The 26,999-nt window shown below is 34.4% G+C and overlaps 1 protein-coding gene across 1 annotated transcript in view; it reads right to left on the bottom strand.

The window, feature by feature from the left end:
- Positions 1-26,999, bottom strand: part of LOC115437538 (ribosomal protein S6 kinase alpha-2) — a 42,395-nt gene that overhangs the window by 14,121 nt on the left and 1,275 nt on the right. The window contains 10 exon segments of the mRNA XM_075353529.1: positions 4,310-4,374; positions 4,853-4,941; positions 5,898-5,968; positions 6,911-7,053; positions 7,169-7,206; positions 7,295-7,401; positions 8,528-8,607; positions 15,959-16,039; positions 17,038-17,119; positions 21,002-21,118. Coding sequence (XP_075209644.1) covers positions 4,310-4,374; positions 4,853-4,941; positions 5,898-5,968; positions 6,911-7,053; positions 7,169-7,206; positions 7,295-7,401; positions 8,528-8,607; positions 15,959-16,039; positions 17,038-17,119; positions 21,002-21,118 — 873 coding nt within the window.

The following is a 26,999-nucleotide window of genomic DNA, read 5'->3' as shown; positions in this document are numbered from 1 at the left end:
TCCTAAAATAATTTTTGGACAAAAATAATTTGAACTTTTTTGCCTAAATCATCAATACAAATAATTTCTGGTTAAGTTTTTTGTAATTCCCGAAAAAATTACATTATAATTACAATAGTGACAATTATTTTAGGAAAGTGATGAAATTTAATAGATATTATCACAGTGGATGTGATTATCTAAGAATGACAAGCCCTCAAACATGTAACAGACAGGACTGATAGATACAGTTAATATATTTAATATTTCTGAAGCTGATCTATGTTTGTCGCGTAAAACTACAAAATGTTAACATGCATTTTGAGAACACACATTCAGTATTTGTCATATATTAGTGTGAATCCCCAGCAGGAGGCGCCTTTGCACCAACAGTCAGTTTCCCACAGTGTTAGAGCCCTGCGTGGGTGACATGTTTCACTGTTTACTGCTGCATCAGGTTACCAGTATGAAGGGAAACACATTTCAAGCTTTGTTTTCTCTTTCCAATCTTACTTATTTTTTAATCCAATTGCAACTGAAATATTAGGGTGCCGGAAACACATTAATGAACATCAATGAATTATAATTTGTAAATGATTCGAGGATAACAGAGAAAAAATATGATTCTGACGTACTACAAAATATTCAGAGTTGTTCACGAAAAGTGATTTAATTAGCATAACATGGAGAAGAGGGTAAGCCTCTTATTGATAGCGTGTCACATCAAGCCAGCAACACCATCTGTAAATGGAAAAATGTGATATTTGGCAAACAACTTAGTGTAGTACACAGAGAGCCAATGGTGAGGGTGGAGATTAGTAGGCATGTAAAGCAGATAATGGTGGATTTTGTTGGAAATGAGAGCGTCACTACTAACAACAGTGGATAAACAAGAGAGACAAGCCTGTCCAATTCAGAACATCTCTAAAAAAGAATAATGGACTCAACAGTATGACCTTTGCACGCTTAGAGATGTTGTTTATCTGCTTTGAAACACAAACTCTTGCATGTTTGGGTCTTAGTTAAACTAATGACTGGATGGTTGAAAATTTATTTAATCAGATAATGCTAGAAATGTTTTTGCCGCCCTGCGATGAACTAGCGTCATGTCCAGAGTGTATCTTACCTTCACCTTCCTTAGCCAGGATGGGACCTGAACCCCCCCCCCACACACACACACACACAATGACCCTCTTAACCCATAGAGACCCAAACATCCACTGTCGACCAAAAACATCTACTGATGTAAACTGTTTTGGTGTAAAATACAGTTTGAATCTTTTCATGGTCATCAGATATGACCTCAATATGGCTTCGTAGTTACCGTGGAAACACTGTCATCTTCTAAAACATTGATTCACCAGTAAAACCCATGGAGTTTGATAAATGACAGTGGATGGAAATGCCTGGTTTATATTCAGTTAATGATATATTTGCTGAAAAAGTCACCTTTTCTTCAGTATTTTTTCTATTTCATATACAGGGTGGGGAAGCAAAATTTACAATGAACATTTAGTTGTTTTTTCTCAGCAGGCACTACGTCAATTGTTTTGAAACCAAACATATATTGATGTCATAATCATACCTAACACTATTATCCATACCTCTTCAGAAACTTTTACCCATATGAGTAATCAGGAAAACAAACGTCAAAGAGTGTGTGATTTGCTGAATGCACTCGTCACACCAAAGGAGATTTCAAAAATAGTTGGAGTGTCCATAAAGACTGTTTATAATGTAAAGAAGAGAATGACTATGAGCAAAACTATTAGGAGAAAGTCTGGAAGATACTATTAAAGAAGAATGGGAGAAGTTGTCACCCGAATATTTGAGGAACACTTGCGCAAGTTTCAGGAAGCGTGTGAAGGCAGTTATTGAGAAAGAAGGAGGACACATAGAATAAAAACATTTTCTATGATGTAAATTTTCTTGTGGCAAATAAATTCTCATGACTTTCAATAACTAATTGGTCATACACTGTCTTTCAATCCCTGCCTCAAAATATTGTAAATTTTGCTTCCCCACCCTGTATAATAACTTTAATCTGAACTTTTATGAACATCTATTTAATCAGTAAATCAAACATAAGAAAATATCTGTTTTTCACACAAAAAAACCCAACATAAAATACCTGTGATAATATTACAATAAATGGAGATAAATCCCTCAAGAAAAGTTAAATAGAGAGAAAAATTCATTTGGGAAACTACTATAAAAGTCACACTGGGTCTTCACTGGTTAAGGACTAAGTGGTCTGGAAGGTGGATGGATGTTTTCTGCCGTGCAATGATGTCCACATACAGAAGTGGAAAAAAAAATTTCGGACACCCTTAAAATTTTACACAACCTCAACAATTATTGTGAAATATTTCTGGAAAAATCCTTTTTGTTTCAAAAGGTGTGGCTGCATCTACAGACATAAACAAATGCAAAGCAAGAAAAAATAACTGCATTCTTGACAGTTTTAACATGCCATGCTCTGAATGTGTTTCATTATGTTGCTGAAACATCCAGTTTTGACCTTGACAGAACGGAGCATGTGCAGAAGGGAATATGTAGGTTAGGCGCAATACTTGAGTTTAACAACTTAAGAGTGATTCTTAATGCGATATATCACAAATGCACAGGGTGTCCAAAAACTTTTTTCTGTAACTGTAATCATGTGTTTACATAATATTATATTTTTATAATATGGTGCCATTATAACAGCTGACAGTGTTGGTAAAGCATTGAAGTCACTTGAAAGATTTTTGTAAACATCTAACAATGTGTTTTTGATATAATACATGTTCAGGGGTTGTGATTTTTACAACCCCAATTCCAAAAAACTTGGGACACTGTAAAGTAGAACACAATAAACTGCAAATCTCATAAACCCATGAGCACAAAAATAGGTTTTTAACCCTTTCATGCACACTGGTCACTACAGTGGACAGCTATTCTACAGCTGTTCTCTTGTATATTCATGGATTTTGTTGTGCTTTTCGTTGTTGTTTTTTACACATATCTTTATTCAAGTTTTAAGACACTACATATCTTTTCTGGCATGAATTGGTAACATTATGTAGATCTCTCCTGAGCATAAAGCCCCAGAATCACAAGCCCTCCCCATAGTTTTCACACAATTTATCAGTAAATACATATTTCTGTGTGTCAAAAATTAAACATGTGGTGTCCAGCTGAGTGGACAGTTTTGCAACTTCATGAAAAATAGGTTCATAAGAATTTTTTTTTTTTTTTTCATTATTATTTTTTTTAATGTATTTTTATTTTTTTTAAATTACTATTGTGATTTTTTACATTATTATTATTTATTTTTCAGAACAAAATTTTTAATCACATTTTTTTTCAAGCCTAAAGAGGAATAAAAACACTCAGGAAAAATTTTTGATTAAGGTTCTCATAATTCGTACATGAAAGGGTTAAAATGGATCGCAGCAACATATCTTCAAAGAGTTAGCATAGGGTCATGTTTACCACTGTTGTAGCTCCACATCTTTTAACAACTGTCTGTAAACATTTGGAACTAAGGAGACCAGCTGCTGGAGTATGATCCAGGAATCAAGCTGCTCAACAGTCCTGGGTTTTCTATGTTGTATTTTTTTTTACTTGATGCAACTGGTGAAATGTTTTTTATCTAAATTTGACACGGAGTTCCAACTCTTTTGGAGTTATATCTGTCCTTTGGTCCTTTCACAGTTCACGTCACATTATGGTCAGATTATGACGGTGATGTTTTTAACCATAATATTTGCACGTGAGTACATGAATATTTTCCGGTAATTGGGATTTTCCAGAAACAGCAAAAACAAGACTTGACAGAAAGGGAAGTTCAAATAATAAGTTTCACCAGGCTTGATTGTGGGCAGAAATATTGAGGAAGTTATGACATTTTAATGGCATTACTCAATGTTACTTATTCAGTTATGACAGTTTTGTTTTATATCCTGGTGCTTTGTTGTAAATATCACAAACTGGCCTTGTTTTCTAACTTGTGTGCATAATATACAGTTGCGGAAAAAATTATTAGACCATCAAAAGTCATCAAAAACAATGGTTATGCAATCAAGTACTAACTCCTGTGTGTATCATGTGACTAAAACAGACAGAAAAGAAAACATGGAATGCCTAAAAGCACTGTTTTTGTCAGTGCAATGCCATAGCTATTGATGTAAAAACTGAAGTGATTTTGGTTATTATAAAAAAAACAAACAAACAAACATAGAAAATGGCTAGATATCAGCTCTGAAATTAAACTATTATGAGCTATTCTTGTTGTTATAATTATATTTGAACAATCTTAACACAAAACACAACATATTTTACTTACATTCCAGTCTATGGAGGCAAAGAAACGGTGTCTTTTTATTTCCTCTATACCTTCTGGTCCTGCGCCTGCCAATCACACACACATATTAACAATAAAACCACATGTGTCAGACAAACTTTACAAATTACAGCACATTCAGTTTCCAGATAAGTTTAGCATTACCTAAATTGAGTCTAAATCCACATTTAACACATGAATGATATCGCTTCCTGGTGGAAAATCATACTTTAACTTCAATTTTGCCTCTGCTGCATTTTCACAATAAAGCCAATTTACATCTTTACTGCAGAAACGCCTTGGTTTGCAGAAAATTAGTTTATAGCATGAAAATGAGGTCCAATAGCAATGGCTTTTGGATTCAGTAAAGTCTAATATGTTGTCTAAAATGTCTATATATCTAATGCTGTGGGCTTTTTGACCATATTTCTCTAACTAATCAGTGACCTCAGTGATCAGTAAGTGTCAGTGAAGGGTTTGTTGCTACCATTTCTCTGAAAATACATTTGCCTGCCAGTAAAGTTAATGATGATGTATGTACAGTACCAAGTCGATTAGCAGGGTTCCTCTTGAAGAGCGCTCTTAACAAACTTTGTACTTCAGGACTGAGGAACTGTGGCATTCCCAGCTTTGCCCTGTACAGAGAAGACAGGAAATACAGTTTTTCACCCATGAATATGTTCCGTGATATAGTTCAATGTTAACATCCTCTTTTCTATTGTGTGATTGGTACAGTTGCTAATAAATATTTAATAATAACAAATTCTAGTACATGTGGCATTTTTGGAGAATATAAATGAAGTTCCTCATGAGTAAAAAGGAGGAAGATCAGAAAAACCAAGTATCTGACAACGTTAATATTCCATGTATCTTTTGGTAATTGGATTTTCTTTTCAGGAACAAAAGAAAAACTAGTGGTTAATAGATTTTTGTTTTAAAATAGAAGAATTGAAATGGGATTTCAAGGCATTTTCCTTTTTCAGTGTCAAAACAGATAAACAACATTGATTTTAGTTTTCTCTTTCTGCTAACAAAAAATAAATATACTACTTGACAGAAATGGAAAAAAAAAAAAGACCTTCATTTTCTGAGATTAAATGTTGTCATTTTCAAGAAAAGAGTGCTAATGCCTAGGTCACAAGGATTCTTACGAACGATAGTTTCTTACGAATCTCCCACTTTGTACGAAATCTGTCGTTTGTAGACATTCGTGGAGGGACTGAACAGCCATAAGACAACATCTGGTCTCAGAAAATTAAAAAATGGGCATTTTTGGTCCGTTTTTCCATTTCTGTCAGGTAGTAACCTCATTTTTTGTTATTAGAAAGAGAAAATAAAAACCAATCCATTTTTTAAATTTGGTTTATTTGTTTTGACACTGAAAAAGAAAAACGCCTTGAAATCCCATTTTAATTCTTCTATTTTAAAACTAAATTCAATTAACCACTAGTTCTTCTTTTGTTTCTGAAAAGAAAATCTAATTGCCAAAAGATACACAGACCATTAACACTGGAAAACATGTTTGAATGCATGGGTGAGTAAACAGCTTTAATTAAAAGAAAGAGCAGTAAGTGAACAAGAAATGTCTTACTTAAGAATAAGCGCCATCGTTTCCTTACGATCTTTTCCTTGGAATGGTAACGATCCTGTCAACATCTCAAACTGGAAAAACAGATAATGAGAAGTTGTGAAAACCCCAAAATAAGCTGCTAAAAACTAAAAAGCCTCATACAGTCAGGGTACTTGTTTTAATTATATCTAATATATTCCAGTCCAAGGACAAACACAGATGACATCTTTCCCTCGTACCCTTATGAAGCTGCCAGCTGTTCGTGAATACTAACCTCCTTTTCAGTGTTAGTAAAAATAAATAAATAAATAGATTTTAACTGCCAGCAAACAAAACAAGTCGTATCTGGCAGATGCACGATGACTGAAAGCAATGAGACCTAATCTGCAAGATTACTGCCTGAAGAACGCCAAATTAAGAAACCAGTCCACTGGCACACTATCTGAGGGTCTAATGACATGTAGTAAAATACTTCTTAACTAAAGGATCAGGCAGAACATCGTCGGTAACATATGCACTATGGACTACAGAGAAACAGTACAAGTGGGTTTTAACTCATAAGCACCCAGTGTGACTTTTGTGGCAGTTCCCAAATGAATTTTTCTCTATATTGAACCTTTCCTAATTGATTTATCACCATTTACTGTAATATTATCCTCTGAATTTAGCATTTTTTACAGTAAAAATCACCTATTTTCCTATGTTTAACTGGCTGATCATGTATTTGTTCATAAAAGCTTGGAGTAAATTCAAAGGTTATTATATAAAAACAGGAAAAACTGAAAAAAAGGGACTTTTTCAGTAAAATATATCATTAACTGAACATAAAACAAGTGTCTCCATCCACTGTCATTGATCCAACTCCATGGGTTTTACTGGTGAATCAATGTTGTAGAAGATGACAGTGTTTCCACGTTCACTACGGAGCCTCTGAATGTCAGTTTAGATCAATAGATGCTTTTAGTCGACTGGATTTTTGGGTCTTTATGGGTTAAAACTGCAAAGAGACTGCCAAAAGGTGAATGTTTTCTTACCATGAGGACCCCGAATGACCACCAGTCTGCACTCTGTGTGTGTCCTCTCCTGTTGACCACCTCTGGAGCCATGTACTCTATTGTTCCACAGAAGGAATATGCTCTTTTATCATGATCGATGGCTTCTTTACTCAACCCAAAATCTGAGAAGGACAAAGAAACAGAACAAAAAAGCAGACGGTAGAAAGAAACATGGTCATTAAATTAAAACTCAGACACAAAAACACAAATAATAGAATGTTTGTTGGATCCACCGACCAGTTATTTTGATGTGCCCCTCTTCATCCAGTAGAATACTATAACAAAAATATGATTATATAGTAAATATGAAAATGTGGTTCAATAAATTATGTGAATACAAATACGGTGCCTGTAAGATAGTACTTTTCTGGTTTGAGGTCCCTGTAGATGATCCCCAAACTGTGTAGATGATCTAAGGCCAACGCCAACTCAGCAAGGTAAAACTTAACATCCTCCTCTGTAAACATCACCTGGAACAAAAAAAGGCATTCACAAGCACTGAGCAAAACAGAACAATAAAAAGCACAAAAATAAACAAATCCATAGAAACATGAGCTCAGAAAAGATTCTATAAAAAAAAGTGGAAAGTTAGGTTAGTTAGGTCTACCTAACTCCAATAAAAATGCATAGAGTATCAAGGGATATCTCATCAGTGTGTCATAGATGCAAAAAGATGGAAGGGACATTCATGCATATGTTCTGGGACTGCGACCTGTTAAAAAGTTATTGGAGCTCAATTCACTCTTTTACTCAATCAGTTTTGGATTTACAATTTGATTTAAGCAGCAGTCTGTATTTATTAAATGACACATATAAGTTATAGTTAGATCATAAAAAATGCAGGATACTAATTCTGATCACTTACTTCGCAAAGAAATGCACACTTCTATTTTGGAAGAATGACTCCCATCCATCCTTTAAGATCTTCCATGAACAACTGTCTTCTCTTTTACCTTTAGAGAAACTGACTTTGGATAAATACAATCGGGGCCATCTCTTTAATGAATTTTGGTTGCCTCTACTTTCTGGTATGGAGAAAGTTTGAGTTTGTAGATAACGAATACTGCCCTATTATTGCTATTTATGTTACAGTATGTTCATGCTTATGTTGTTACCCTTATTAATGTTTTTGTGAGGATGATGATGAAATTTATTTATTTATTTATTTATTTATTTATTTATTTATTTATTTTATTATTATTTTTATTTTATTATGATTTTTTATTATTATTATGTATTTGTTTATTTATCTTTCTTTAGATATGTATATTTTTGGCTTGTTACTTTTGTGTGTGTTGATTTATTTCTTAAGGGATGGGAGGTGGGAAGAACGTACAAAGGAGAATTGTAAAAAGTGAGACCCAGTATGACTATGTTTGTACTGTATTTGGAGGATTCTCCTGTGTGAAATAAAAAGATATTTAAAAAAAAAAAAAAAAAAAGTGGAAAGAAAGTGGGAATAACTACAATGATCCAACAGTTTCAAATGCAGACGTACACCACAGAAATGAAGAAATACAGCCTGAACGCTACATTTGACTTATTCTTCATGGAGACTAAGGATGGAGGAAAAGCTTTTTTTTGCAGCAAACTTACCTCCTTTGACAGGCGAGTGAAAAGGTCTCCTCCTCGGAGGAAGTCAAGGATCAGATAGAGTTTACCTTCTGTCTGGAAAGCTGCACACAAACAATGAATTACACAGTGTATGTTCAGGAACTCCCACTGCACTGACAGACTTCAGTTCTATACATATATTAGTCATCAAATCAGTATCATCACAGCAGAGTATACAGATATTTTATCTTGTTTTAGAAGATCCTATCCTGTCATTTTCAGATGTGTAATAGTTTACAGTAACTAATGTAACCCATCTGGGTGCTTCTATGAAACTGGGCTCATTTTTTGTCAGCTTTTTAGACCCAAAAATAAGAGAAATTTAGACATATTTCCCTCCAGGATGTACCTAATGATGACCTCAGATAAATGCAAAAAAAATTCTACTCTTACTCTGTGCCATCCCAAAATTAATTTTTAATAAAATACTGGGGCCAAATATAGGACCAAAATTGGGACATGAAAAGTTACCTAGGTGTCAGTGCATTTGATCTGGAAAACACCGCTTGAAATGGTCTAATATACTGCTATAAACAAAGACACTGTGTTAAATTTGTTGATCCTAGTGGTTTTTCTAATCCAGACATGCAGGTTTTTTATGAATTTCAGTCTCATTCCAGGTTTTGTGTGTAACCCATCATGTCCACTCACGTTACACACAAAACCTGCCCGTTTAAACACAAATAAATCGTGAGTGATTTTGCAGCAGCAGTCATTTTTGTGAAACACTCTGCCTTGCCTTGTGGGTTCTCTCCGGGTACTCCGGCTTCCTCCTACCTTCCAAAGACATGCACTAATAGGTTAATTGGTTAATCTAAATTGCCTGTAGGTGTGAATGTGAGTGATTGTTTGTCTCTATATGTCAGCCCTGCGATGAACTGGCGACTTGTCCAGGGTGTACCCCGCCTTCGCCCCTATGTAGCTGGGATAGGCTCCAAGCGAACCCCGTGACCCTAGTGAGGATAATGTTCAGAAAATGAATGAATGAATGAATAACTCTGCCTTGCATATTTACTTCGATTCCCAAAATGTACCTGTGAGAGAATAAAAAGATATTCAAAAAATAGTATCACTGAATTTTCGTGTCCTTTTTACTGTGTTACATGCGGATTTTTGTATAAAAAAAATAATATAAAAAATATAAAGATGTGTTTTATCTGAAAAATAGTTTCTCTTTTATCTCAGTAAATATTTATTACCTCCGCCAAGGAGGTTATGTTTTTGCCAGGGTTTGTTTGTTTGTTTGTCTGTCCGTTAGTGTGCAACATAACTCAAAAAGTTATGGACAGATTTGGATGAAATTTTCAGGGTTTGTTGGAAATGGGATGAGGAAGAAATGATTAAATTTTGGTGGTGATCGGGGGTGGGGGGGCCCACGAGGGGGGGCCACTGATCGTTAGTGTGCAACATAACTCAAAAATTTATGGACAGATTTGGATGAAATTTTCAGGGTTTGTTGGAAATGGGATAAGGAAGAAATGATTACATTTTGGTGGTGATCGGGGGTGGGGGGGCCCATGGGGGGGGCCACTGATCAGCCTTGGCGGAGGTCTGCGCTCTCCGAGTGCTTCTAGTTATTTTTAAAATAAACCCAAAGTGCTTCCAAATTTGTTTCATAACATTAGTCTACATCTGGTTTAAAGTTTTAGCTCCATGTCCTGTTTTTAGGGACCAGTTTCATAGAAGCACCCATCTATCTCTGCTCCTACAGCAAACATTCACATATCTGGTATTAAATCATAAAGCCAGATGGGTAGTGGAAATTGCATCTTTTTCAATTCATATTCAGCTACAAAATTGTTTATGTTTTATCATTCTGCAGATTATTTTCCCTATAAAAACAAGTTAGGCCTAAAAAATCTTGCTTTGCCATTTTCTTCAACAGTCTGCATTTTCAGAAAGGCTGGGACCTTTTTCAGAAATGAAACAAAAAACTAAACTTGTGATTTGTTACATCACAGAATCTGTTCATCTGGCAAAGGCACAAAGAAAAGATTTTCAGTATTTTCACTGAACAAATTAATTGTAAATGTAAGATTTGAGTTCCTGTAAAACACTAAAAAAAAAAAAGTAGTGGCAGATGCGTGTTTATAATAACACTTTGCACTTTTTGCAATACAAGTACACTGATATTGTCCATTTTCCTGTATTCAAGGCGCCACATTCTTATCAGTCCATTATTTGCTTCTGCTCTTTATGATACTCTACAGTTCATCAATAGGACACACATGTGGACTGCAGGGGGGACGGACTCTGTGACAATGACACTATGCTGTTAGAACTTGTGCAGAATGAGACCTGACATTGTCCTGCTGAAATAACAAGAAAAAGACTTCCAGGGAAAACATGTCGACTTGATGGTAGGGTATGTCCCACCAAAATTCCATAATATTCCTTCACATCAGTGGTATGTAACGTGTCGGCTGACCAACCTATGGACTCTAATACACCCTCATATTTTGCACCTTTCAGATTCCATTCCAAATAAATCGCAAATTTGAACATGAAAAATGTACAAAATAAAAGGAAATGTATACATAATTTCATCCACTACTATTATATGATTATGAAGAGATGTATTTTTTAATCATCACTATTATCATTATCAAATTTTAACAGTAGTATCTGGCAGTTAACTGTTATTACCCCTAAGTCAAACTGAACAACTGGTCTGAATCATTTGTGAATTGTTTCGAAGTCTTGCTGGTATTTATTTCGACGACTCTTCATATACGGTGACATTTCAGTGCTGCTTTTTGTTTAATATTTATATTGTATTAATTCAAGGGTCTGTTTCACTTTCTTCACATGCACAGACACATTATTATCCAATAAATCTGTTTCCATTTCACTGACACCGTGACTTTAACACCTTTCACCTTTTTTTTCTGAATTTTGGAGTTTCCATTCAGGTTTTTTTTTTATGTGCAAATTGAAAATATTATAATAAAACCTGATGTTCTGTTTCCTGAAGACAAGCGGAAACATCCACCACATCATACATTTCCACAGAACATGGAAGTGTGTCTACACAGAATGGATATCTGCCTTCCTCCGTGTCTAACACAGTTTTAGGCTCTGCTTCTTGATGTAGACTATCGTGACACCGGTTTTCCAAAGTCCTTCTGAGTCCTTGTCTCTATACTCATCGTGGTGACATATCTCTTATGTAACACCACCCGAGGGCTCGGACGTCACATATGTTCAATAGTTGTTTCTGGCCTTTACACATTGAGATTTCCCAGGACTCCCCTAATCTTTTCAGAATACCGTGTTCTGCAGACGGTGAAACATTACATCATGACATTATTAGCAATTTTGTCTTGAGAAATACTCTTTTTGAACTGACAGAAAATTATATCATGAACTTCAGCGACGTGACCTTATTTTACACCCAGTCATGACCCCTTCAACTGAACAGTACAGAACAGTTCTACTTCAAAAGTTTTCACTCTTATTTTGTCTCTGTCTCTTTTTTTTTTTTTTTGTACTTTATTTTTTATTGTTTTAACCCATTAAGACCCAAACATCCACCATCCACCAAAATCATCTACTGATATAAACTGTTTAATCCCTGATGATCAACTAATCCATATCAATAATTGGTGCAAAATACAGTTCTTCATCTTTTCATGGTCATCAGATATGACCATATTTGGACGTTCAGAGGCTCTGTAGTTACCATGGAAACACTGTCATCTTCTACAACACTGATTCACCAGTAAAACCCATGGAGTCAGATCAATGACAGTGGATGGACACACTGGGTTTATGTTCAATTAATGAGATATTTTGCTGAAAAAGTAACTTTTTCTTCAGTTTTCTCTATTTTTTAAATAGTAATCCTCAACTTTTCTCTGAACTTTCATGAACATCTACATGATTAGCAAATTAAATGTCAGAAAATACCCAATTTTCACTGAAAAAAACACAAAATAGAATAATAATATTACAATAATTGGTGATAAACCACTTAAGGATGGTTAAATATGGAGAAAAATTCATTTGGGAACTGTCACAAATGTCACACTGGGTCCTTATGGGTTAATATAAAATACAAAACAAACAGAAACACAGTCACAGGTCACAGGTACATTCAGACATTTATGTACTGTTTACTGTCCACAGATTGAATGAAAAAGTCCCATTTTTTCCAGTGCTTTACACCCTTATGCTGTTGTAGGCGGCGATTGTATGTCATCATTTCCATTAAATGGATTTGGTTGACAATTTTTATCACCAAGGAAATTGAGGGAGGGTCCTTTTTAAGCCAGTATTTGGTGATAGCTTTTTTGCCTGTGGCAAGCAGTATTCTAAATAAATACAGGGTGGGGAAGCAAAATTTACAATGAACATTTAGTTGTTTTTTCTCAGCAGGCACTACGTCAATTGTTTTGAAACCAAACATATATTGATGTCATAATCATACCTAACACTATTATCCATACCTTTTCAGAAACTTTTGCCCATATGAGTAATCAGGAAAGCAAACGTCAAAGAGTGTGTGATTTGCTGAATGCACTCGTCACACCAAAGAAGATTTCAAAAATAGTTGTAGTGTCCATAAAGACTGTTTATAATGGAAAGAAGAGAATGACTATGAGCAAAACTATTACCAGAAAGTCTGGAAGATACTATTAAAGAAGAATGGGAGAAGTTGTCACCCGAATATTTGAGGAACACTTGCGCAAGTTTCAGGAAGCGTGTGAAGGCAGTTATTGAGAAAGAAGGAGGACACATAGAATAAAAACATTTTCTATGATGTAAATTTTCTTGTGGCAAATAAATTCTCATGACTTTCAATAAACTAATTGGTCATACACTGTCTTTCAATCCCTGCCTCAAAATATTGTAAATTTTGCTTCCCCACCCTGTAGTTATAAGTTACATTTAAAGGGACAGACTGCACGGTTTCCATATTATACTGTCTCTTCTAGCTAAAAAAAAAAACAAAAACCTGTCAACTATCACATTTAAAAAAATCTTTCAATCCCTGCCTAAAAATATTGTAAATTTTGCTTCCCCACCCTGTATATGTCACTTTCCTGTAATTCCTCTGGGGGAATGCTAAAAAACAAAGTAGCCAATGACATATCAAAATGAAAACCAAAAACTGAATACATCAACTTAATCATCTTTCCCCAAAAGCCAACAATACCAGGACAGGACCAGAATACATGTGCTTGATCTGCCTCAAGTGAACGGCACTCCCTCCGGCAGGAAAAATGAACTCCAGAAAAATGTGATTTTCGTGCAGGTGTAATAAAGAAACGGGCCAGACATTTCCAATAAAAATCCCTATCTGTCTCTTTTTTGAGTGTATTACAGAATCAGTCCGATCAAATTCTAAATGTATTATTCTATATTTACAAAATATAACTGAGACGGTTAGAGAGAACATTAACCCATAAAGACCCAGTGCTATTTTATGGTACTTCCCATATGAATTTTTCCTTTATTTTTTAAGTAATTCATTACCATTTATGGTTCTATTATCCTTTGTATTTTGCATTTTTTTGGGTGAAAATCCTATATTTTCCTATAATTAATTCACTGATCATGTAGATGTTCATAAAAACTGAGATTAACATTGAGGGTTATTATATCAAAGCAGAGAAAATGGAAGAAAACCTGACTTTTTCACTTTTTCTTTCATTAACGGAACATAAACCAAGTGTCTCCATCAACTGTCATTGATCAAACTCTATGTTGTAGAAGATGACAGTGTTTCCACGTTCACTACAGAGCCTCTGAACGTCCAAACGGGTCATATCTGATGACCATGAAAAGATGACAAACTGCATTTTACACCAATTATTTACATGGATTGATAGGATTAATGGCTCGACAGGTATTAAACTGTTACATCAGTTGAATCTAGTTAAAGGTGGATGTTTGGGTCTTTATGGGTTAAAAATCTTTTAAGTATTATTATTATTATTATACAAGGTTTATGTGAAGTAACAGAGCAAATGTAGTTTTTATTACATTTTACATGTTTTTCCAGAAATGAGGTTTGTAAATTGCAGATATTTTATAATTTCAAAAGCAAGATATTACACTCTAAAAAATTATTAATAGGCTCAACGTAAAAAAATTGAGGTAACAATTTCCATTAATCTTTTGAAGTTATTTCAACTTAGCAAATTGCTTAAATGCCACAAGACTTCTCTAGTTAAGTAAACTCTATTACTTTAGTACAAACAACATGATTTGCTTTTTACTCTACGAGCTTAATTAAGTCGAACCAACTTAATTTTAATTGTGTAAAAACTACTCCATTTAGTTATATTGACTTATTGTTTTACTTTTATTCTTCTCAAAAGTGTTCATACAAGTAGTTTCTTTAATTTTTGGAGTTGGTCTAACTTATTTCTGTACATCAGAAGAAATTCCACATGGAAAATCCAGTTATATGACTGACCCATTTAATTCTCTGCGCAACTAATTTACTAAATTTGTCTACATGCTAATATCTCAAATGTAGACAGTACTATTGTTCTCATGTTCTTGCAGATATTAATTTATATATGTTGAACAGTGAGAAGTTACATTAAAAATATAACTGCAGCTAGCAATAAACAGGAAAGGCACTGTTTGGCCTATGGCTCTGACTCATGGTGCAGTTCTATAAAAAATAAATAAATAAATAAACACAAAAAGGCCAATAAACATTAGCATGCACACATTAACTCAAAATTAACACCAACATCACAACCCTGCTGAACCCCTGCACATAAAAGAACACGTTTTCAACAATATACCCAATACCCACAATGCAATGCAGCAAATACGCGACAATATATACTACAATTTTAAATTCATTTCATTTCTGAACCCGCTTTATCCTCACTAGGGTCACGGGGGTCGCTTGGAGCCTATCCCAGCTACATAGGAAATTAAATTAAATTAGAAAAGAGCAAAATGTGTATTATTCAGTCCTTGAATAATTAAAACTACTGTTGCAGAAACAAAGCTAAATTCTATCAAGCCTTAAAGTTTGGTAAAGTTCTGTGCAAAATCATGTTTCTCCCTTTTTTTTCTGTGCTTCCTCCTTTTCTTGTGGTAGGTGTGGTCTGTCAGCAAAACATGTCCGGGCTCGTCAGCTTTGTACTCAGCTTTTAGAGGAAGCTTACAAGATTTTTAAGCTGTACTAACTTAATATATTTCTTTGTTAAGTTAAAGGCAGAAATGTCTGTTCAAAATCAATATGTTATTAAGTTAAGAGTGTTTTCCTTGTTTTTCATTTAGACCAACTTAATAAAATAACTTATCATCTGATTTAAATGTGTACATGTAACAAACTTAATTTTTTTAAGCAGAGAAAGCTCTTGATTTTAAGCCCCATGAATCATTTTTTAGAGTGTAGAACTGAAAACACCTACACTTACAAATGTACACACTGATACTCACCATAGTGCAGTTTAACTATAAATGGGTGGTTCACTTCAGCCAGAATGTCTCTTTCCATCTTCGACCGTACGCGATCCCGAACTGAGAGGAGGATGGTGAGGAAAAAAGGGAGTCTATTTAATAATACAGCATCCACTTATTTTAATCTGCAAACAGCTAAATCACAACAAGCCCCTAATGTACCATGGGGATGTTATATTTAGGATGAAACTGCATTAACTTGATTGAAAATTTTAAATTGAATGAGACCCTTCTTGTGGTGTCGTTGTTGTTCTATACAGCAGAAACTACAGTGACAATGTTATTGCAGCATCTGTCTTCTTGACAGGATAAACTCGAAGTATTTAACTTGCAGAGGTGCAGGTAAAGAGGATTAAGGCTTGTACAAAGACACAGAAAATCAGCACATGACATCTCAACCTGCTTTTATAGTACATCCTCAGTTACAATAATCTCATTGGTAAAACCAGTTTATCTAAATCAAAAAGTACAAACTAACCTCTTTTTATCAAAAATCCCTTTGAATGTAGGGCACTCTGGGAGGTCTAACTGTCATATAGCACTTAACGCTGCCATGCATTAACTAAAGACAGCCAGTAAACAATGGTTAGGAAACAGTAATGTACAGTATTTGCTGTGTTTTTTTGTTTGTTTTTTTTTATACACCAGACATTGGCTAAACCCAAAAGAAAATATCTTTGGAAAGATGGTAAATGTGCAGACATCTTAAGAAAAACAGGCACAAGTCGATTACTTTATGTAACTCTACTTGAAGTAATGCAATTATATATATATTAAAAAAATAATAATAATAATGCAAAAGTACTGATGCTTTTATTTACACAATGCTTTTGCAATCTTTTTTTTTTTGTATTTTCTCTTAATGAATATATAGACATGTCTGCTGGAAAACAGTTTATTTTTTTACCACAGTATTCCACATCACCTCTCAGCTTCTTTTAAAGAGGCCACATTAAGGTATTCAATACAACACTTACATACCTCAATAAATCAATTTATGAATGTCAGTATTTCACTAACAGTGTCAAAGTGGTGTGTAGACTGCTTTGTATCATTACCTTTCAGTGTGGCTTTCTTAAGGACTTTCATGGCGTACAGCTGTCCCCTGTCCACTCCTCTTATCTTCCTCACCAGAAACACCTGAGAAACAACACCAGTATTTCCTCACTGTAACCATCACATATTACACTGGTCTACAAGGAAAAATGCTTCTAGAATAAAAGTAATGAAATTTTACTACATGAGAGTCACTGATAAAGAAAAATCAAGTCAAAAATGCCGGTTGGCTGAACTTTCCAAGATACAGCCTTGAGTCAAAATGTGAAATTCAAGAATTAACGAGAGAATGGGTTTGACTCAAAAGGAATATTTGTCTCAGAGCTACAAGATCTACTTCAAAACACAGTCTGCACATTAGAATACATCCACTTTACAGGTTCTATTTAGTGGAAGATTTATAAAACTACACTGAACAAAAATATAAATGCCCCACTTTTGTTTTTGCTCCCATTTTTCATGAGCTGAACTCAAAGATCTAAAACTTTTGCTATGTACACAAAAGGCCTATTTCTCTCAAATATTGTTCATAAATTTGTCTAAATCTGTGTTAGTGAGCACTTCTCCTTTGTCCTTTGCTGAGATAATCCATCCACCTCACAGGTGTGGCAGATCAAGATGCTGATTAGACAGCAGGATTATTGCACAGGTGTGACTTAGGCTGGCCACAATAAAAGGCCACTCTAAAATGTGCACTTTTACTGTATTGGGTGGTCCAGGGGGGTCAGAAAACCAGTCAGTATTTGGTGTGACCACCATTTTCCTCACACAGTCTTCTTCATGAATTCTCTGAAACAGCTTTGGAGGTGGCTTATGGTAGAGAAATGAACATTCAATTCACAGGCAAAAGCTCTGGTGGAGATTCCTGAAGTCAGCATGACCATTGCATATTCCCTCAAAACTTGTGACATCTGTGGTATTGTGCTGTGTGATAAAACTGCACATTTTGGAGTGGCCTTTTATTGTGGCCAGCCTAAGGCACACCTGTGCAAAAATCCTGCTGTCTAATCAGCATCTTGATATGCCACACCTGTGAGGTGGATGGATTATCTCAGCAAAGAAGAAGTGTTCACTAACACAAATTTAGACAGATTTGTGAACAATATTTGAGAGAAATAAACCTTGTGTGTACACAGAAAAAGTTTTAGATCTTTGAGTTCAGCTCATGAAAAATGGGAGCAAAAACAAAAGTGTGGCATTTATATTTTTATTCAGTGTATTATATAAATGTACATAAACCAATATATATGTGTAATAACACTTAATCATATACCTTGAAAACATCAGCAAACCGGCACTTTTGTCATTTATTTTCCAATTAATCTTATTAAAATACATAACATTTAGCACATTTAATCTCTGAAGCAAATCATTTCTAAAAAATTGTAGACCAGTGTTATAGGGCATACACTTTCCATATAATTTATAACAGCTTAGTGGAAATATTACACAAATACAAACACAAATACAAAGTATAGCCAAAAAAAAAGTCCAACCTCTAATACTTCATTACATTTGGTTATGTCATGCTTTTGCCATGGCATTATTTAAATAAACTTATGTAATATCATAATATTTATCTGTCATATTTTCTGGACACATATGCTTCTGATTAACTAATGCAACTCCAGATCATAACACTGCCCCCACAGGCTTGTACTGCAGGCACTAGGTATTATGGGTAATCACTTCATCCACCCATCACTCTGGAACAGGGTCAATCTGGACTCATCAGACCACATGACCTTTTTCCATTGAAATACAGTCCTGTCTTTATGTTCTCTATCAAACTGATGGATGTTTCACTGTATCAGTTAAGAATAAGACTTAAGATATTAACCACTGCGCTAATTATCCAATGCAAGGATCTTACCTATTGTGTTTAGTTAAATCCAGGTGAGGTCATTTTTTTTGGCCTGACAGTGTATATGGTCAACTTTCAATAGGCCATGAGTAGCAACATTGGTTGAAATCATTTCTGTTTTATATAAATTAACCCTTTCATGCACAAATTATGAGAGCCTTAATCAAATTTTTTTCCTGAGTGTTTTTATTCCTCTCTACGTATGAAAAAAAAACGAGATTGAAAAATTTCTTCTGAAAATAAATTAAAATAATAAAAATAAAATAAAAAAAAATTCAAAAAAATTCAAAAATACATTTAAAAAAATAATAATAATGAAAAACAAAAATTCTTATGAACCTATTTTTCATTAAGCTGCAAAAGTGTCCACTCAGCTAGATACCACACGTTTAATTTTTGACGCACAGAAACATGAATTTAGTGATAAATTGTGTGAAAACTATGGGGAGGGCTTGTGATTCTGGGGGTTTATGCTCAGGAGAGATCTACATATTGTTACCAATTCATGTCAGAAAAGACATGTAGTGTCTTAAAACTTTAATAAAGATATGTGTTTAGAGACATCATGCTTAATATAAAGTTAGAAAAAATTAGAACTAAAAACTAACTTAAAACTATCAATAAATTTTACAAAATATGGGAGCCTCTTTTACACTGCGTGAATATGTTGCCTGGCCTGGAACTTTAAAAACATTTTAGGTGTTTATATTGTTATTGACCTGTTTTGTTTATTTATTTTCTCTCCTTTAATGGTATCAGAATGCACTGTCTTGACTGTCTTTATGTGTGTCTTGTTTGTATTGCCCTTTTTTTTGTTTTGTTTTGTTTTGTTTTGTTTTGCCTTGGGTTCTGTTTGTTTATTATGTCTAGTGTCAATCTTTGTATTATAAATACATTGCTTGAAATTATAAATGTCATACTTGTGAAATGAAAAGTTTTATAAATGTTGAAAAGTTCTATAAATAAAGTTAAAAAAAAAAAAGATATGTGTAAAAAAAAACAAAAAACAAAACAACAACAACGAAAAGAACAACAAAATCCATGAATATACAAGAGAACAGCTAAAGAATAGCTGTCCAATGTAGTGACCAGTATGCATGAAAGGGTTCAAGTCCTTAATATTTTGTTTGCTGAATTATAAATCTGCCTTTGTGAAACATAACACATTATACAAAATTTACCACATAGCACACACCTGATTTTACCGCCATTACTTGTTATCAGTGCTTTCTGTGTCAAATCCAGATCCAACCAGTCATCAATAAATTCATAGAAACATCTCATCAACACTATTGTGGAAAAAGAATTCACCCGCCGAGATCTACTTTACATTTAGAAACTAGAAGCACTCGGAGAGCGTCGACCTCCGCCAAGGCTGATCAGTGGGCCCCCCCGTGGGCCCCCCCACGCCAAGGAGGTTATGTTTTTGCCAGGGTTTGTCTGTCTGTCTGTCTGTCCGTTAGTGTGCAACATAACTCAAAAAGTTATGGACAGATTTTGATGAAATTTTCAGGGTTTGTTGGAAATGGGCCCCCCCGTGGGTCCCCCCCACCCCCGATCACCACCAAAATTTAATCATCCCATTTCCAACAAACCCTGAAAATTTCATCAAAATCTGTCCATAACTTTTTGAGTTATGTTGCACACTAACGGACAGACAAACAGACAGACAGACAGACAAACAAACCCTGGCAAAAACATAACCTCCTTGGCGGAGGTAATGACTAAAAATCTCTTATTATTAGAGAACGATGGCTGTCTGCAGTTACAATCTTCACACAGCAATGATAAATAAAGCACAGTTATGGTCCTAGTGTTGTGGTTACAATCCAAGAAACATTCCTGCTATGAGAACATAAGGTGCACATGTTGAACTGTACTGCAGAAGTCCAACTAGGCAAGTGTAGAAAAGAAGGACAGGTGGTGAAAGCTGCAGGTGGCTGTCAGCCTTGGGTTTAGCGTCCAGGGTTTATTTTTGTCTGATAGCGTCTCTGATCTGCTTTTCCCGTCTGATCAAACTGACTGAACGACTTTGGAAGTGTTGTTTAGTGGTATTGGAGATGCAGGTCTCAGTGGTTGTGGTCTAAGCATGTGTCCCGTACCTTTCCATAGGAGCCCTGTCCCAGAACTTTAAGCAGCTGGAACTGAGAGGGGTCTGCTTTTTCACATCCCTCTTTAACATGGTGGCTGATGTCGATCTCCTTCAATATGCTGTCATCCTGATAAAAAAAAAAAAAAAAAAAAAACAGGAAGATTTGGGAACTTACTGATTTAGAAAAACAGCAAAATTGAGATATTATGTAGATACACTGTAAAAAAAAAAGAAAAAAAAAATCCTGTTGTTTTTACGGAAAAAAATGGTGGTTACAATACTATAAAAACACATGAAACTGTAAACATGTAGATTTAACATTTTAAACATGTGAATTCAACATTGGATTTCAGTGATATTTACATGTTTAAAATGTGAAATTTACTTATTTATTACTTTTTTTATTGAAAAAAAAAAGTATGAGAATAGGCTGTTATTTCAACATTATGGTCTTGCAATTTAAACGGCACCACTTTGTTTTTCAGTTTCCGGTTTTATTTTCTCAAAACAATAAAAATACATAATTTCTACATACAAATCTGGTTTTATTAACATATTCTTCCTGTTAAAACTACAGATGTATTCGATTTAATCATTAACACAAAAATCTTTTCAAATAAACAACTTTGCATTGTACAGGGTGGGGAAGCAAAATTTACAATGAACATTTAGTTGTTTTTTCTCAGCAGGCATTTGTCAATTGTTTTGAAATCAAACATATATTGACGTCATAATCATACCTAACACTATTATCCATACCTTTTCAGAAACTTTTGCCCATATGAGTAATCAGGAAAGCAAACGTCAAAGAGTGTGTGATTTCCTGAATGCACTCGTCACACCGAAGGAGATTTCAAAAATAGTTGGAGTGTCCATAAAGACTGTTTATAATGGAAAGAAAAGAATGACTATGAGCAAAACTATTACGAGAAAGTCTGGAAGATACTATTAAAGAAGAAAGGGAGAAGTTGTCACCCGAATATTTGAGGAACACTTGCGCAAGTTTCAGGAAGCGTGTGAAGGCAGTTATTGAGAAAGAAGGAGGACACATAGAATAAAAACATTTTCTATTATGTCAGTTTTCTTGTGGCAAATAAATTCTCATGACTTTCAATAAACTAATTGGTCATACACTGTCTTTCAATCCCTGCCTCAAAATATTGTAAATTTTGCTTCCCCATCCATATATGTTGCAATTTTACAACTTTTTGGTGTTAATTCTACAATCATTTTTTACAGTGTATGGACTGATTCTTATAGAATAACAGTTAAAAAGATAAAAATTACTACTGTACCTTTTTTTTTTTTTTTTGAAGGTACTTGTATTTTTATCTCCATAGCTATTTTTTTTTTTTTTTTTGCATATTTTTCATTATTTAACTATAGTATAAACAAAGCACATGAGCATATGACAAAACACATTATCACAGTTTTGATGTGTAAACAATACAAAAAAGGAATGGGAAAGACAAAAAAAAAAAGGAAATTGACATTATAATACAGAGATAGTATAAGTGTACTCAGCAGCAGGGGTGAATCAGTCTTCACCATTAATGAACACTGATAAAGAGCCCCACATCTTATGGAAGAGTCTTGATTTGTCATTGTATCTAATCTTTTCTAGATGTAATACATTCTCCATTTCCCTCAGCCACATTTCATAAGTTGGTGCAGAGTCAGAAGTCCACATATGCAGAATTATGTTTTTTCACCACAACCATTCCCATAGATACAGCTTGAGCTTCATATGTATTTGACAAAGATAAAGCACCCCTCCCACCTAAGACAGCTACAAGAGGACTTGGGGTCCAAACCTTCCTGTAGGCCCTAGAGAAGCCGTGAAACATATCACCTCCATAGCTATTAACGGACTACTTTGACTTTGATGTTCTGTGATTCAGATTTGGTGAATATTCAAATGACATTACTAGTTATCAAAGAAACTGCACAATACAACAGGAATTGTGTTTTTTTCCCATTTCTGCAATCAGATCCTCCTAATTCTAAACCTTTAAAGCGAGCATATAATTACACATGCTGATATTGTAATTATAATAACAATCTGATTCAATGTGCAGCAGTTACTTAGGTAAGGCAAGTTTATTTGTATAGCACATTTCAGCAACAAGGCAATTCAAGGTGCTTCACACAGGACATTGAAATAAAAGAAACAAAAAGAAACACATTTAAAACATTATAAAAGAAACATGTAAAAGGTGATTAAAAACAGCGAGTAATAAAATAACACATAAAATAAAAAAAAAAAATAGAATAGAATTAAATAAAAATAAAAACACACACATATTAAAGTAAGAGTTGCAGTGCAGAGTTTCAAAGAGAATATAAAGTTTAAAAAGTCAAAAGCCTTTTAGTCAAAGGCAGCAGTGAACAGGTGAGTCTTTAACCTTGACTTAAAAGAACTCAGACTCTCACCAGACCTGATATTTTCTGGTAGTTTGTTCCAGATATACGGAGCATAGAAACTGACACTTAGATATTCATTACTTTGACATACATGTTTAGATCTACATTTATCTGATTTCTTTCAAAATGATGGATTAATTTCAGACATATGCCTTATGTGTTTTAAGGTAAAACTATTTTGGGGAAGGAGCAGGGATAATGTTAACAGATAAATTGACTATTTGCTTTTTCATACTTCAAAATATTATTATTATTATATTGGGTGTTAAATAAGCACTAACAGTCATCCTAATGTTAAGAGACGTATTATAATAATAAAGTTAAGATATGTGCAAGGTGACACTTTTAGCAATCTAGCAATATTTCAGGGTACAATTGTGCCAATAAAACACAAAAAGGAAATGCATTACTCTCATACACAAAGGGGACTGGTTATTTACTGGGCAGTGGGTATTGTGTTATTACTGGAAATGCATGCCCTGAGGTCATAGGCAGTGATACACAATGGTGCCGGCCTTCTCTGCCTATTCTGTCTGCTCAGTGAAGCACATGATCCATTGCCAACTAGGATTGGGCAGAGTCACAGTACGCTGTAATTCAGTGATTCTCAAACTTTTTACAGTAGAATACTCCCTGTAATATACTTTTTAAGCAAGTACCCCCCTCTCTTGCTTCAGCATTTTTGATTGAAAAAAATTCAGCAAAACTGTGATATATTTAACTGTAATAATAAAAAAATAACACAATTTTTAAAGTAAATTCCTGTGCAAAATATAAACTGAAAAGTGCCCTCTTTCACTGATAAGAAAAATAAATAAAGTGGTCATTAATTAATAAACGAACCTGTCATCAACAAAAAATAATTACTTTGCCACTCAGATAAACTCATTTTGAATAATATAAACTAGAAATGTTCTTAAAATGTTCCCAAAGCTTAAACAAGACAATTGACAATAAAACTATTAAATGAATGTATTTACTGTGTTCTATATTTCAGCATTAATTCTCATTATTTATTTTTGTATTCAGTACATGATGACTTATTTAACCCATAAAGACCCAGTGTTACTTTAGTGGAAGTTCCCAAGTGAATTTTTCACTCTATTTAACATTTTTTAAGGGATTTATCACCATTTATTATAATATTATCCTCTGTGTTTTGCATTTTTCAGTGTAAATCAGGTATTTTCCCCAATATTTAATTTACTGACCATGTAGATGTTCATGAAAACTCAGAGTAAATTCAAAGGTTATTCTTTTTAGACAGGAAAAACTGAAGAAAAAGGGACTTTTTTCAGCAAGGATATCAATGACTGAACATAAAAGCAAGCATCTACAACTTCTGTCGTTGATCCAACTCCATGGGTTTTACTGGTGAATCAGTGTTATAGAAGATGAGGATGTTTCCATGTTCACTATGGAGCCTCTGAATGTTCAAATGGGTCATATCTGATGACCATGAAAAGATGACAAACTGTATTTTACACCAATTATTTATATGTATTGATAGGATTAGTGGATCAACAGGTATTAAACAGTGTAGATCAGTAGATAGTTTTGGTCTTTATGGGTTAATGTATTTGTCCAAAAAAATTTCAAGCACCCCCTGGGCTTCTTTCAAGTACCCCACTTTGGAAACCAATGCTGTAATTCTGTGAGTCATTTTGGTGTTAAGATTTTTGCCACTTTTAGTCAATTATGAAATTTTAACCGGTCTCTGAGGCACAAAGAGCCTCCAGAAGGTCAAGGAAACCTCTGAATCTGTCTCTGCTGGGTTTATGTCTGTCAGGGAGGAGACAAGTAAATGTAAAAAATGACAGATTTGTCACGTCTAATAATTTTAGTCACCACTGTATGTATAGCCAATATGATAAAGGTCATTTTTGATTCTGCTTGAATAAAAAATATCAGTTACCATCTCTGTAGTAAGAGTGTGGTGACAGAAAGAAGATTTACAAGACTTAAGACAATACACCAAAAGGTAGTGACATTAATTTCACATTATATTTTTTTCTCTGCTCCGTGTCACTGAACCCAAAATATCACCAGGCGCACACACACACACACACATACACACACATACACACACTAGACCTTTAAATTGTAGGCTTTTGAAATAATATAATTGCGCAGGCTGGGATTGCAATTATGATTGCAATTGCAGTTCTAAATTAATTAGGATTCAGTAATTGAGAAAATAGGCATAGAGGCAGGGTAACACATTAACACACATCAGGGGAAACCAAGGGGAAAGGCAAAGCTCACAGCCTATCAAATGTGACATGACAGCATAGCAACAACAAACATTCACACCCAACAGTGATGTATGAAAGAGTCTGTGATTGATTTTCAAAGAGGTTTTATATGCAAAAGGACTTGTGTTCTCATCTAAAACGTAGTGATTATATGATGTAAATTTGGAAATATACCTTACATTAATAGAACAAACAATAGTTTAATCTCTTGTAGGCTATTGTTGCAAATTTGCGTCAATATTCCACTTTTTTTTTAATCATGTGGTGCTGCTCAACACTCTCTGTGAATGCACATATGTTACCTGTTTATCTATGATACCTGACTTTCATGAATCAATTTCAACACTTGTTTTGGAAATGTGTTATTCATTTCATGACATTCTACTGATTTTTCACCATTTTTGTTTTGCTTGGATTGTTGACTGAACTGTTCAATAGCAGCATTAATAAACTAACCTATATAACAGAGACTGGAAAATGTGTTTAATCACTATTTTGCCAAATATTACAATTATACCTAATGCTACTGTGTGCTATTGTATGTGCAATATCTGCTTGAGACCCAGCAATTTCCAGACAAAGCATTTTTGTCCTCTGTAGTGGACAAGTGTTTCACAGCTTTACTTAAGGAAAGAAAAACCTGACCACTGCCAAGGACATTCCACAAAAAAAAAAAAAAAAAGCATCTGAAAAAATTGTTGCATCATGCTGTTTCCAATCCATCCAATTATCTAATGTAAAAATAATGCCATAACTTACCCTCAGTGGATCTAAGGGGTATATTCATATTACCTCCACTTAATTTATCATCTGATTGGCAGCAACAACACAAATATATATATTTATACCTGTAAATAAATGCAGGCAGTATGGGGTTAATACGGTATTTATGTATGGTATAAGTAAGGGTTTTGTTTATGATTTTAATTTACCCTCTTTTTTCTGCATGCTGCAGTTGTCAAAGGGAATCACCTGCTCTTATGTCACCATGTGGGGTGTGGCTTCAAATGTAATTACATGTAAAGTCTCATCCAAAAGATAGACTTATTCATGTGGGGTTTTGTGATCGATCGACTGCTTAAAATGAAACTGGGAAAGTGAGATTCATCAGTGAGATTCAATATATGTCTGATGACCCTTATCAAAGGTCAGAGCCCTCTTGCAGAGACAGAGGAAGCCAAAAGAGATCTCCCACATGGAGCATCAAAGCATCACGTTGCAGATGGAGACAGACAGTCAAAGCAGGTAAACAAACACAAGCGAACAGACAGCCAGAGAAACAAACAGTCTCACTAACAGGTAGAGAGACTATCAAGTGGAATCATCTGC

The sequence above is a fragment of the Sphaeramia orbicularis genome, chromosome 3, assembly GCF_902148855.1.
Source record: "Sphaeramia orbicularis chromosome 3, fSphaOr1.1, whole genome shotgun sequence".
Classification (NCBI taxonomy): Eukaryota; Metazoa; Chordata; class Actinopteri; order Kurtiformes; family Apogonidae; genus Sphaeramia; species Sphaeramia orbicularis.
This window is presented reverse-complemented; position numbering and strand designations above follow the sequence as displayed.